This window comes from Cottoperca gobio, chromosome 4, assembly GCF_900634415.1.
Source record: "Cottoperca gobio chromosome 4, fCotGob3.1, whole genome shotgun sequence".
Taxonomy (NCBI): Eukaryota; Metazoa; Chordata; class Actinopteri; order Perciformes; family Bovichtidae; genus Cottoperca; species Cottoperca gobio.
In genome coordinates this window covers 20,375,383-20,390,054 of record NC_041358.1, presented here as the reverse complement: position 1 = coordinate 20,390,054, position 14,672 = coordinate 20,375,383, and the positions used below count along the sequence as shown (strand labels likewise).

Below are 14,672 nucleotides of genomic sequence, written 5' to 3'. Positions count from 1 at the left end.
GGGCCATTAGTTTGCCACAGACTAACACAGACGTGTCAGAGTTCTTAAAGGGTACACGCTGTACCCGACGTGAAAGTTCGCCTCGAGTACAATAAAAAAGATGTGCGTGCGACATCCTGAAGGAGGGAGTGCCACAGCATCACGTGCCACTTGATGCTACTTCATTAGACCACTGAATAAATACAGAGAGAGCTGTCTCCTTACAATGCTTCACACAATCACAGACAGGTAACCGAAAGCAAGACATTCCAAGGCCTTTAATTAGAGAAGAAAGCCGACAATTTGCCTTGCTATGAGATTTTAGTAGTTTAACTGATAAAAACAAATGAATTCTTACGTGCACTTTATAATGTATACTGAATCTGAAAGACAATGGCCTGCATTAAATAATCTCCTTTGGCTTTGTTTTGTTCTTGTATGATTGAGAAGTTGTTTTTTTCCTTCTCACATGTCAAACCTGTGAGTGACAAATGGTAAATGCACTTATTCTGAGCATATGTGGTTTGTATTTTACCATTAAGAGAACGTTTTAAGGTGTGAGGGGAAGAAGGTCTTTTTTAAAACTGTCCTTGATGGAGGAAACCTGCATTCAGTGTGCAGCTTAATAAAGAGGGAGAAGAATCACATTAAGACTAATCTTAAACACCCATGGTGTATTGCAAAACAAATTGTATTTAGAGATGTTTCTACACTTATTGTATAGTTGATGTTCATTTTCAAGGCATTTTGGTAAAGAGAGATCGTTTTTAGCTTTTGTTTACTTTTAATAAAAACATCTGCATAAGGATTTATTTTATTTTATGGAGAAAACACATAGCTAATGGTACACCCATTAGACACATGCATTATTATATTATTACAAGAGCAGGAGATGTGTATGTTTTGATCTCCAGATATTTTTGAGACTAACCATCTCAGCTTCAGTCAAATCTTTTATGAATCATTGTTGAGGCACCCATGGCAATTTATGTAAATGTAATTTCTATGTAAAAAACAAAAACATTTGCGAGCCGGGTTGCATTGAGATGAAATGTGTATCAACTATTTGCACATTTGGCTTAGTGTATTTTTTCGAGCTGTGATATTGATTGTAGGGATTTGTGTCATGTTGTGACGAGTAAACGCATGTGTTGAAAAAACGTGATGGAAATATGTCTGTTTCATGTATACATTTAAGGGAATTAACTCCTCATCTGATGTTTTCATCTGCCGTCTCTTCATTGAAGCTAAAAGCTTCACATGTCATGTCACATGCTTCATGGAGGCTACATCATGATTTATTCACTCAGTCTGTTTCCATTGCACTTTCAGTTCCTTTATTGATACGCCGACTTTACCCCGTCAGTGAAGCGTAAAACCTTATTTTGTGATATTTAAACTCTGGCGTTCCCACCAAGGTTTTCTTTTAGCGTAAAATTGAAGATGCACACAAAAACCGAAGGATGGCGATGCCTTACTTTATATTTCTACATGTATTAAATACTGAATATGACATCAGAGTGGAGATTTTGAGTCGTTGAAAGGTGATGGAGTTGGACTGGAGTAACGAGTAAAGTAACTGACTACCTTTGATATTGAGTCACACTGTTGTTGGGTGCTGTAACAACATCTTGAAGTGCTGCATTTCTTTATCCATACAAACTTTGTGCATTTGTATTTTTCTGTTGAGACATAGCTACACAACCAAACCTCTCAAGGTCCTTTGCGATCAAAACCTCTAACGTTATCCTGTGCTCCGTAAAGGGCAGATAAAGGTTGCTGTAAGTTCACTTAGCAGACCTCCAGTCTCCCAAGCACCTGGCAGAGTGAATTAATGCTGTTCACAAGACTGGAAAGTGGGTCAAGCTCCAGTGCTTTCTGCAGCCATCTCAGCTCACTGTAGACGTCCAGTTATACAAACAGATCTATTGTTATTGGCCGTGATCGGGACAAGATGCTAGTGAGGCTCCAGAGTAGACAAAGGGCAGCCCAGGAATCTGGAGCTGCTATAGAGTTGAGAAAAATATGCAGGGGATATGATATATGAGCACATGAGCGTGTGTGTGTGTGTGTGTGTGTGTGTGTGTGTGTGTGTGTGTGTGTGTGTGTGTGTGTGTGGGGTAAGAGGTTGTCTTCCAAAAGGCATGCAGATTTCTGATATACCCTTTTTAAGCCGATGCTAACAGGTCCGTTTCACACAATCTGGTTCTCTTATGTTTCATTAGATTCTGTCAGTTCTAAATTAGGAGCCATTTTCCTTTTATTATCCAAATAAAAAACTGTAATAGGTACTCTTTGAATGCCTAGAATCACTTACGGCTTGACAGCGAAACACCAATGTCCCTGTCATTATGTGAATTCAGTGAAATGATAATAAAAAACTATGCGAGTGCTTTATGTAGCCTGACTGACACTATAGTCTACTGACACTGAAACTGTTTACTGAACAATGCATTCACTTCATGTGTGGCTCCGTTACATTTGGTGTTGTACATCAATTTGATTGCATTATGAGTAACCAACATAATAACAGTGCACTTCCTCAAATGCCCACATTTATAACAAGCACACACACACAGATACAGTCTCTAGGGCTGCCTGTATTAGATGGTCACAGTGAACTCTTCTGCTCCCTGATTTTTTGTAATCAGAACAATGCAGCTATTGTGCTGTTGTCTTTGTCTCACTGACTGGTTGTGGAGCTGAACAGGTGCATTTTGGGATAGGAGGCAGCAAACAGGGTCATCACCTGAATGAACATTTCTGGATATGTGTATTTTTAGGATTTTGTTATATGTGCTACACAAACTCAAGAGCTTTATATACCAAGTATATTTGGACACAAAGAATTGGACTGTGCTTCTGGTGGCTCCTAACGTACATCACTGATTCTTGAGAATTTGGATAAAACAGGTTTTAAATTTGAAAAAAATAAAAGATTTATTGTTAAGAAATCTAAACGTATGTGTTTATAGAACAAGGTCTCAGCAATCGAGCAATATTTCTGGGCAACCTCCTGATTTTGTCATTTTTTCATAAATGATGTGTTTTTCCTGTCATTGCTTAGTATCATGCAACTTTCATCATTAGCATTAAATATACAAAATAATAATTATGGACATAAAAAAAAATCACATTTTTGATTTCAAATAGACATTTACTTCAATACATCAACTGGAGGAACATATTCATGTCATATTCATTTAAAACAAACACCATCTGACGGTGGTGACACAGACCTGACGGTCGTGACACAGACCTGACGGTGGTGACAGTGGCCTAATTACAACAAACTATTTGTTAAGTACATGTTATCCTTCTGTAAATATTAACAACGGCGAATGGCAAGATGAAAACTACAGTACAACTGCAATGTTTTAAGCATAAATAAGACAGAAAACCTGACGGTGTTAACGTCTGACGGTGGTGACAAAAACTCACTTTTTGCCATGTCATGCATGAGTTGTTTACAGCAGCCATCTTGTTTTCTCTGTGTTGCTAGCTGCCTCTAGCCTTTACTTAAAATGCATACATTTATGTCATAATATAAAATTATTATTTCTTTACAAAAGAGACAGTGTTGACACATGGTTGTGACAGTAGCAACATCAATAAATATGTAAAAAGTCTTGAACAAATAGCAAACTTACAGGAACCTGAATGCTCTTGTAGCATTTAGCAGATGTGGAGGGTGGACAGCGAGTCCTCAGGAGAACAGTTCATCATGTGGTCGCCTGATTTTATTGCTTTTTTTTGTAAATATTTGACGGTCTTGACAAAAACCTTGGACACATTTTGAGCAACCATAAAATAAAGTGAATATATTTGAACGTTCATTGCTTTTAGTTTTAAAGAAATATTGGACTCTACTCTTTCATTTGGTATATATATATATATATATATATATATATATATATATATATATATATATATATATATATATATATATATATATATTATACATGTTAAATGAGTTTCAATTTTTTGTCGAATTGAAATGACAATCTCTTGTCTGGGGACAACTGATTTTCTGGGTATTGGGCTATCAGTATAATCACATGATTTATAAAATTAAAGACAAACATATGAAATTTTTTTACATTTATATATAATACATATACAATATAAATGCCTTCAAATGAGAGGATTTCTTTACTTTTTCTGTCTTTTATTTTATTGTTAACTGATGTAACAGTTGGTTGGACAACACAAGACTTCCCTCTGGTCTCTGGGATATTTTATTTAGCATTTTATTTGACTACATTGCCTATAAAAAAGGTATTCATTTTTGGAAGTTTCCATGTTTTATTATTTTACAACATTGAATCGAAAGAGATTTAAAGATGGTGTCCGGTTGCACAATCCTCATGGGGGAAAGATTGTAGTAATCTAAGGTATGTAAGGGAAGTATTATATATTTATAGTTGATATGAATGACGTTTTCACTTTCACATTAAAAACTATTTTCCTGTTAATCAGTGTAAAAACAAAGTTCTTAAAACATGACACCTTCCATAGGGGACGATATGTTCTGACCTTTTATTCACACTAAACACTGAATCAACTGATCAAAATAACAAAATATAATCAATAATGAACATACGTGTTATTTCCTGTGTTATTAGTGCTCTGTGTTCCTTTCTCAGCCACTAATGACACAGAGAACAGACGCCCAGCATGCCAATGTGTCAATACAGCGGTGAGCCTGCTGCTCGTCCACAGTGCACCGAGTGCCAGTACCTAACATGCCCTGCTCCTCTGTTTAGAGAAGCAGGGGTACAGTACAAATAAACTATGGTCTGTTTGGAACACTGTGTACCAAAAGCCAATAAGCGTGCCAAAATGTGTATGTGTGTGTGTGTGGGTTTGTGGTAGTAATAACTAATAATTCATCGCCCCTCTGCTCCTTCCTGTTCTCTCTGTTTTTGCCAAGTTCTTACTGTTTTTCTCCTTACCTCTCTTGATAAAACACAGGCCATGTTTATTTTATAAGGTTTTAGTGTTCGGGGAGCCCCACGAGTGCAGCAGGAGGAATATAACTTGACCAGGACAGTAACTCTAACACAAGGCCTGGTCTGATTGGACGAGTTAATCATGATCAGAGGTCAAGATAACAATAAAGTGTAATTATGCAGAGGAATTATTATGGAGGAATGTGGTAATGACTCTGACATGAACAGACTTTTCTCAAAGCTCCTGAAAGAGAAAGTCTGACAAATCTGGTGAGCACAGGTCGCAGATATGGTTTTTAATACAACATAATTTTCCCCACAGTGCTATTATATTTCTACCATAAGACTTTGCCAATATTTCAGCTCACCTAATACATCTTCTTCCTGTTTGCTAACTTTGACATCTTTGTGCCAAGAAACCTCCCTAGATAATAAGTTAGACAAAAGCTTCTTCGTGCTATTGATACAAGAAATACAATTAAAAAATGAGGCACATACACACACACACACACACACACACACACACACACACACACACACACACACACACGTCAGAACCTGCCTCTCCCTTTGAATAGCTGTTCAGAAAACAGCCTTTCTTTATTTTTTATGAAAGCAACAAATAACTTCACAGACAGTGGCAATTTACGGAAAATAAAATAAAACGCACTGACAGTGGATTATGTTGTCATGTCTGTGTCAACTGAACCTGCGCTGGGCTGTGACTCATTTTGACATTCACAACACACCCAATCCATGGCACTTATACCAACTATGATACAGTGAAAAAGAGGAGCTGTTATTGATGTTTCAAGAAAAGCTTGTCAGAATGTCACCAGGCTGCAGTGAATCAGACTCTAAACTGCACGGTTATTTTCTCGGAGTTACGGAAATGATGCATAATTCATTTCGCTTTCTTTGCTGAACGGCAGGAAGGCCTTCAGTGGTGCAGCCATCCCTTTTTTTACTGGAAACATCTTCTGAGCTCAGTCGGTTTTGTTTTTGGTCTCTGACTTTGTCTGCCTGTGTGTAGTGCACGTGCACCCACATGAAAATCCACACATTCCCCCTCACTTCTGATCTGAACCAGTGAGCAGAGAAGGTCCTCTGAGGTTCACCTGCTGGCTGATGAAAAACCGTGCTGTGGATACAAAAGTCCTGTCAACTCAATCCAAACATGAGGAGGCAACCACATACTGGATGAGAGAGATTAAAACTTCAAATAAACACAGATTGAATTCTCCCACCTTCACTTTTCATCTGAAGCCTCGTGTCAACACATAAACTGACCTGCACAGCCTGAAAAGAAAGATAAAACAGATTTTATCTTATCAACAAGGCTGGGAATGGATCATCAGTTCTACAGAACTAGAGCTGAACTCATGTCCCTATTTTGGTTCCTGGATGACAATGAATGTGTATGAAATGTTAGTTCTTACAGTGAGCACATTATTTATATCCATCAGTAAACACATTACGACAGAAGAAGCAGTAAAAGTCAGAAAAAGGACAACAGCATGCCTCATTAATTTAGATTGGAAGGAAATAGAAATGAAGTCTGGGAACGTTTTGTATCAAGAGCCCACAAGCTACCACCGCATGTAATTGTTTCCCTGCCAATCAAAAGCATTCATAAATAATCCTGCGAGGACATGTCAATCAACACATTTCCCAATAAAACCTTTTCAACGCATATCAAACGTTTGAACAACAATGAAACTCTCCCATCCTCCACAGCTGGCAACCCTGTTATTCTGCAACTTGTTTTTCTGTGAATAGGATTATTCCTCTTCCTTTTGAAGTGTGTTAATCATAATTATTTGTTGTTTTCCTTTTTTTGTTGTTGTTCGCATGTTAATGCTAAGAAGATAATTGCCAGGAGATTGTTGTGAAAGCACTAACAAAGACAGTGATGAATGAGAAGGTCCTGAGGGCCTCGGGACCCCTGCAGCGCTCCACAGAGGGGACACTTACCTTTTCGGTATGGTCAGCTAATTGGTGGTTTGAGTACAGAATACCTGCAAATTAAATGATTAGTTCTTTAGTCTACAAAATGTCAAGAATGATGGCAAGTACCCAACAGTATTTATTGGGAATTTACAATGTATAAAATATGCAAGTGTGCTAGAAGTATCACCACATTCCCTTTTTTTCACAACAATTAACACAAATAACAATTAACAAAAATATAAAAATAACACTTCCGTGACAGAAAACACATATTTCTCAGGAGTACAAGAGCATCGATCCAGTATTTCTGTGCACGGGATTTTTCAGATTTCAACTTTTAAAATATACTTTTATTTGCTGTAGTGCTTTCAAGCCAGGTAAAGTACTGTGCATGCTGAGCCATGTTAAGTGATCTGACATCTAGCAGTATCCAAATTTCAGGATCAAAGTTATTATGAGATTTTGAGATTTCAGAAATTCTTCTTCTCTGACACATTCATTTGGTACTTGAAAACATTATGCCTTGGTAAATTAAATAATTCAGATATTGGAGGACGCTAGCAAACATGCCATTAATAGGTCATGCCCAACAGTATGTTGAGTGTTAAGGCTTGCAGTTATTTGACCATCCTTTTTAGCAGTGCATTACTGCTGACATTACTTTTAACAGCCAATTATTTATTTTATTTATTTATCAATCAAAAATACTGTTGATTTGATTGGATTAAACAGCACATTTGAATTATTTTAAAATTGGTATTATTATTATTATTATTATTATTATTATTATTATTATTATTATTATTATTATTATTATTATTATTATTACTTGTTTTTAATTCATTTTTGTAATTAATTTTTCGTAAATATTTGTAGACCAAACTTTGAGGTCAAACCATATTTATAGCCAAATTAATTGTATAGAATAAGTTAATCAAATAGTATAAAATAACACTTTTATTCTTAACAGCGCATCTTTGGTGAATCTTTCATTGTTTTGCAAAGAGCCTACAAAATCTCTTTAAACGCATCCCAAATATGAACTACAATTCCCTCACACCATTGCGTCACACTTGCTGTTGACTGGTTGCAGCTCACCCAAACTTTATCATGCAGGCCTGTTTTTGGCGTTGTAATGCTGTCAATCAAACCTTGTAAATCTGAACTAATCAGCTCTAGAGTTCAGCTCATGTGGGCGGGGCTACCGTCCTTCCTCACACACATCACGCTTGTTTCCTGCTCGTTGCTAACAACCTGCTGCCTGCAACTTCGTCTGTCCACCATTCACTCATCCACTCATGCATTAACGGTTTCCAGCTGTAGTGTTTTCGAGATGTGTGTGAGGATGAAGCCGTGTCGAGACTGAGTGCAGTTTGACTCTCAGCTCCGTGCTGGCTGCATGGTGCGCGTGCCTGCTTTCTGACGCTTGAGGTTGCAGTCTGGCCTCCAGCCGCGGCTGCGAATTAACTTCATTTCTCAGCGTCGCCTTTCTCTGAAATCATGTTTATTTCATAAGAATGGCGGTGAGGGGGACACTGTAAACTAAATGACTGTCAGAAACATCGCCTCCATTTGTAATATGGTGAGTATATTGCTGGTTGTGTGTATTGCTATCGATTTGCCTGCAGCCACTGTGTTGAACCCGGTGTGTAATGATGTCCCCCCCCCCTGCAGACAGACACACTGTGCAGGGGGAAGGATGCACAGTGCATCTAACGGTGCTTACTACTTATAGTATACACAGTTTATCAAGTCTCGGTGCACATACGGGCCTGCATGCCAAACCTTCATATTAATGTGTCGTAAGGCTTTACACACTGCTGCCTCCTTGTCGCGTTTTGCAATTTAGCGAGACACAATGTACACTTTGTGTAGCTGTCACCGATGATTGACAGGTGAACGAAGCAGCGCGCTGCCTTTGACAGCTTGTTGTGGTTGCATAATGTGGTGCTGCTGCAGAGAGTTGGTGGCAGAGAGATTTACTTTTTATTGAGACTTACTGTATACTAATGTGAAAAGCCTGCAGTGCTGCCCTGCATTCATGGCACCCAATACTCTGAGTTATTACCCTGCAGAACAAATTCTACATGTTTGTGTATATTATGAGTTTTACAGACACATTGGTGGACATAGACGTCCTGTTACAGCACTACTAAAGACAAGTCAAGTTTGAATGGACTGACTGAACATTAGGTGGTAGAGTGTCTTAACAGTTCATATTAGCAGTACTGTAACTGAAAGGATGCTGCAACAACCAGCGGCTTTGTTGTACAATAAGTTCGCTTCTGCGGTTTGTAATAGGGCTGATGAATATGTTTGAAATCATATGAATACTTTTCCAATTAGGACGACTGTAACTTTCATTATCAATGCATCTGCTTATTATTTCTTGATTTAATCAAATAATTGTATTGTTTACAAAATAGCAGGACATGTTATAATTTCCCACAGGACAATGTAATGTGAAAATAATCCAATCTTGAGATTTTAGAAGCTGGAACCAGCAAATGTTTGGCCATAGAACTGAAGGCACCAATAAAAAAAAAAGAATGATAGTTCCTTTTAGTTTTCTACTAATACTCTCTTTCATCTAATTAAAAAAAAAATCCCCTGACTTTCACTGACCAGCTGACAATAACAAAATGAGATATTGTGCAGGGTTAATACTACGTTTTCTTTTTCTTCTTTTTGCACATTCAGGGCACCATTACCTGTACAAGTTATTATATTTAGTATTTGCTTTGGCCAAGACTTTCAGACATTTAAAAGCACATAGAAAATGAATAAACTTTATTCAAAAAGTGAGGCTCACAAGGTTTCCAATTATCAACGGTAATTATTTCACTTCACAGCATCTTCTGCTCTGCCCGTGTACCGTCACACTTCAGGTTCTCCTAACGTGCTTTGCTTTCTTTGAGACAATCAGTGATTATAAGTATATTTTTCCTATTAAACAAATGATGCCATGCCTTTTTATTCATTTATTCAATTTTCTCACACAAATGTTTTGTGTAGATTTGAATTGACTATTAGGTCCACTAGGGGAACATTTTCACTGCATTAACTTACCCCATACTTTCTCTCCAGTTATGTTGAATAAAGGTCACTGTTTTGTATTCTAAGACTTCCCACAAGCTAAGAATCACTTTGTATGTGTACAGTACTTGGACTTGTGCTCCGACTGGAAGCGGTGAATTGGACAAAGGGGTATTCACTGTCTGCTGTGACAGAGAGAAATGACATGTCATTGAAAGCCAAAGCCTTCCCCAAACTAAATTGTCGTCCTGTGTTTGCTCGACAAAGCTGTGGTTCATTTGGAAAAGCTTTGAGCTCTGACAAGTGAAAAGGCTCCGACAAGAGATAAATGGTGTGCCTCCGCAATCAGGCGCAGAATACTCCTGACTTCTGACATGGCTCTGCCTATTTAGACCATATCCTTTTTCTACTTTGACAGGAACGTTTTGAGGTTTCTTTTCTGTCAAGAAGAGGCATCAAGATGAGCTACAACATTCTGAAAGAAACTGATACATTGAAAATTGGCAGAGAGGATAATCTTATCAATTATACTGCATGAAAGAGAGGCCTCTAATTCTGCTTTACCTCTTATCTTTAAACCCTCAGTAACCTGTTTGTGCTTGTGGACGACACAGCATTTCCATATTAATTTGGCTATGTATGCACAGACTGGGCTAAACAAATGTAGGCTTTCATTTTAGCCTTGTAACTCTCTATACTAACTAAATGCACTGTGTTATATGAGATGATAGTGAGGATGACATGTCTCGTGTTTTGTCTTTCAGGGCACCAATGCCTCTGCTCTGGAGAAAGACATCGGCCCGGAGCAATTTCCAATCAATGAACACTACTTTGGATTGGTCAATGTGAGTATCTATAAATGCTCTCATAAATGAACAAAGGGCTTTGCCAAAAAAGAAACACTGGTGTCATCTTTCAAAACAAACTGCCATGGGACTCCAGTGAGTCATGTCCTCTACTGGATAGTTGTTGTTTGTGAGCCAACGTAGGGATGTTCTGTTTGCTTAACTGTCACGTAAACACCCAAGTTTCCCAACACCCTCGATGCCGTGTCTGCCAAGTCGATGAAAACAATAGATCATATCTGTATTTTTCCACCAGCTAATCTAAAAGATAAATGGACTGAAACCTTTTTGTCCTCGTCTTTGTTTGCGTCTGTCCCTCCTATAGTTTGGAAACACCTGTTACTGTAACTCAGTGCTACAGGCTCTCTACTTCTGCCGGCCTTTCCGGGAGAACGTGCTGTCTTACAAAGCCCAGCAGAAGAAGAAGGAGAACCTGCTCACATGCCTGGCTGACCTCTTCCACTCCATTGCCACACAGAAGAAGAAAGTGGGCGTCATCCCGCCCAAGAAGTTCATCTCCCGTCTACGGAAAGAGAACGGTGAGAGCCTATACCTGACGCAGTAAAAGCCTCGGTTCACTAGAACGGAGCTCAACGCTTGCTGATGGCTTTATGTGCCAGATGAAAAGTCAATCTCGTCTCAAGATCTTTTGTTTATCAGAACATCTGAAAACTTGAAATATATATATATATGTTTTGGACTTCGCCTTTTGTCAACACCAAACTTCAAGAGCAATAAATAGGCATTAGATTACTTAATTCAAACGGTGCACCTGGTGCAGCACGGAGTAACAACATGGGATTACTTCTAGTGAAATGCCTTTTATAATATGTGACCACCTGTCGTCGATCACTGGTGTAATGTTATAAGTTTTAAGACAGACAGTCGTGTAATGCGATCAGTACTGCAATCTGACAACTTTTAAAGTCGTACAGTGTGTATGTGCCTGGCATTGGGAATGCTGCCTACTGGTATGGCTTACTGGGACATGTGAATAAAACAGAGCCATCGCTTATCTTTAATAATTATTAGTTACGCCTGTGCTTTTCTCCCTATTAAAACATAAATTCCCTTTAAAGAAAAAGGTATTTTGGTTGGTTTGGTGTCTGACAGTGAGCATCAAAACGTCTCCGTGAGCGTTACAAGTCTTCTCTGGCAGCCTTTTCTATGAAGTATTCTGGTTTTCTCCACATGCATGTTCATAAACAAAGAATGGAGATTTGTGGTTTTGTATTGTGTGTCGGGAGCAGTGCTGGCTTTAGTGTAGTCTGAATATTTGAGGTGAAGGGCAGGTGCATGTTGGAGGTAAGGTCATTCAGAGAGTAGAACTGACAGAGAGGCGAACTGTTCTCTGCCGTCCATATTGAGGAAGCTCTTTATGCGACTGAACAATGCAATCTCTGTTGGGACTTTGGTCAGCTGATCCCCACCCCCCCACCCCGACTCCCCACTTCTCAGTTTTCACCTTTCACATTCAGATCTGTCAAAACAGAAGTGTGTATGGATGTTGGTGTTTTCGGTGTAGCCTGTTGGTTTTATTAGATAGATACTTTATTCATCACGAGGGAAATTCAGGCATCCAGTAGCTTAAAACATGACACACAACAATTACCCATCTACCCCCCCCCCCCCCGCCATTACAAATGTGCATTTCAAATAAGACTTAAAAAGTAAAATTTAGTGATAAATGCTAGAAATACAATAAAACTGTTATAAATAGAGAGTGAAAGTAAAAGTACAGGCTGTTGTGATTTGAAATTGAATTGAATCTTCACATGATATGATATTCACATGATCTACAGTAGAACTTTCTCAAGACGTATATGAGCCGCCAGTTAGCTTAGCCCAAAGACTGGAAATGGGGGGGGGGGGGGGAGGGAAACGTCTAGCCCAGGTCTGTCTGATGGTAATAAACTCTACTCAGTAAATAACACATTATCTGCTAAAAACGACAGTTTTGCTGTAGATATAATGTGTTAATTAGTGAGCTTTAAGCATCCTGGTACTTGGTTTTGCAGGGTTATTAAGCATTATGGATAAATATGTAAAAGAGAGTATGGAAAGATATTTGTATTTCCAGACGCCTACTTTAGAAATTTAGAAAGAAAGATTAAGATTCAAAATTATTGAAAAGAAATTGATCATAAGAGCAGAGTGTTTCTTTGCGTTTGGAGCAGATTTGTACTCGGATGTTTAATATATGTCTGGAAATTTGTATGGATTTGTAAAGTATGGATTTCTTCCAACATGGTTGAGAGCGTCAGTAGAAAACAGCACTTTAGAATTTAAGTATCGTTCTTTTGATACAAGATCAACGGCCAAAAAACGTGCCTTTCTTTGAATGATCTCCCTTTTACTTTATCTCCCCGTAGATCTGTTCGACAACTACATGCAACAGGACGCCCACGAGTTCCTCAACTACCTGCTGAACACGGTGGCCGACATCCTGCAGGAGGAGAAGAAGCAGGAAAAGCAGAACGGGCGGCTCAAGAACAACGGCACCACCGAGACGGAGCCGGAGAACAAGACGGAGCCCACGTGGGTTCACGATATCTTCCAGGGCACACTGACCAATGAGACGCGCTGCCTCAACTGTGAAACGGTGTGTGGCTCTGCTTTATTTGCCTATTGAGTTCTCTTAGCGGGGTAGTAAATGTAATGTTGTCCGTGCGTCACCCTGAATGAGAGATCTCCCCTGGATGAGTCTGGAAAAGGGATTAGCCTTTTGCAGAGATGCTGAGAGATGCAGTGATCACAGCCGGTGGGCTCCGGCCACCCACTTTACGTCAGGGCTGGCGGAGGCTTTTGTCCTCAGTATTTTTACGCCGTGGTGTGGGAAGGGTTGCCCTGAACAACCCCTTTAAACACCAAGGCGCTGCAGAGACAAAAGCTACTCGGTACAATCGGCATTTCAAAGATGTAGGTGTGGGCGGGCGGGTGTTGTGTCGCAGCACAGCAGGCTTATCCTTACTGATCCAGTCAAAGAGAATGACAGTTTAGTTACTTCAGTCTTTCCTTCTCCTACAGGTGAGCAGTAAAGATGAAGATTTTCTGGATCTTTCTGTGGACGTGGAGCAGAACACATCAATAACACACTGTCTCAGGTAGTGTTGATTTATTCTACAATTAAGTCGCAGTTAAAAGGCTGACTGTAAAGCATATTCCCTTTTTTTGTTTTGGTCTGAATGAGATTGAATAACCAAGCCTCCTGTGGCATGCTCTCCCCTCCAGGGACTTCAGCAACACCGAGACTTTGTGCAGTGAATACAAATACTACTGTGAGGCATGCTGCAGCAAGCAGGAAGCACAGAAGCGGTCAGTAAAAGGGTTGAGTCTGATACCACTGTGACGTGTCATCGTACACTCCTCTGAGCATGTGTGCGTCTCTGCAGGATGCGTGTGAAGAAGCTTCCCATGATCCTGGCACTGCACCTGAAGAGGTTTAAGTACATGGAGCAGCTGCACCGCTACACCAAGCTGTCCTATCGAGTGGTTTTCCCCCTAGAACTCCGTCTGTTCAACACGTCCGGGGATGCAGTCAACCTGGATCGCATGTACGACCTAGTGGCTGTGGTGGTCCACTGTGGCAGGTACAGTACACTTATCACCAGCCCAATAAGGAAAGACCTCATTATGAGTTCTAGTGCGCTCACACTTGATACCAACTAGGTATGTAAAGATGTATCGTCGTGTCAGGTATCGAGATGCGACAAAGATCGTCATTCCCTCAAGACTCACTTCACATTTGTTGAGCTCTATGAGGAAGTTTTTAGCTGCTGGTCCTCTGCCCGAAAAGCAGGAGTCATCCATGCTAGCTGTATCCCATCACTTTATTAACTCGGCCAAGGAGTTAATGTTTTCTGTCAGCACGATTACGGAAAAACAACTGAAACTTTGTGAAAGGATTTGG

The 14,672-nt window shown here is 39.5% G+C and overlaps 1 protein-coding gene across 1 annotated transcript in view; it reads left to right on the top strand.

Moving 5' to 3' along the window:
- Positions 1 to 8,073: 8,073 nt before the first annotated feature.
- The window catches only part of usp46 (ubiquitin specific peptidase 46), a 7,665-nt gene continuing 1,066 nt past the window's right edge, over positions 8,074 to 14,672 (top strand). Inside the window, exons 1-7 of the mRNA XM_029429740.1 lie at positions 8,074 to 8,463; positions 10,682 to 10,762; positions 11,088 to 11,301; positions 13,135 to 13,364; positions 13,790 to 13,866; positions 13,994 to 14,077; positions 14,155 to 14,352. Coding sequence (XP_029285600.1) covers positions 8,428 to 8,463; positions 10,682 to 10,762; positions 11,088 to 11,301; positions 13,135 to 13,364; positions 13,790 to 13,866; positions 13,994 to 14,077; positions 14,155 to 14,352 — 920 coding nt within the window. The 5' untranslated portion in view covers positions 8,074 to 8,427. The remainder of the gene's footprint in view (positions 8,464 to 10,681; positions 10,763 to 11,087; positions 11,302 to 13,134; positions 13,365 to 13,789; positions 13,867 to 13,993; positions 14,078 to 14,154; positions 14,353 to 14,672) is intronic.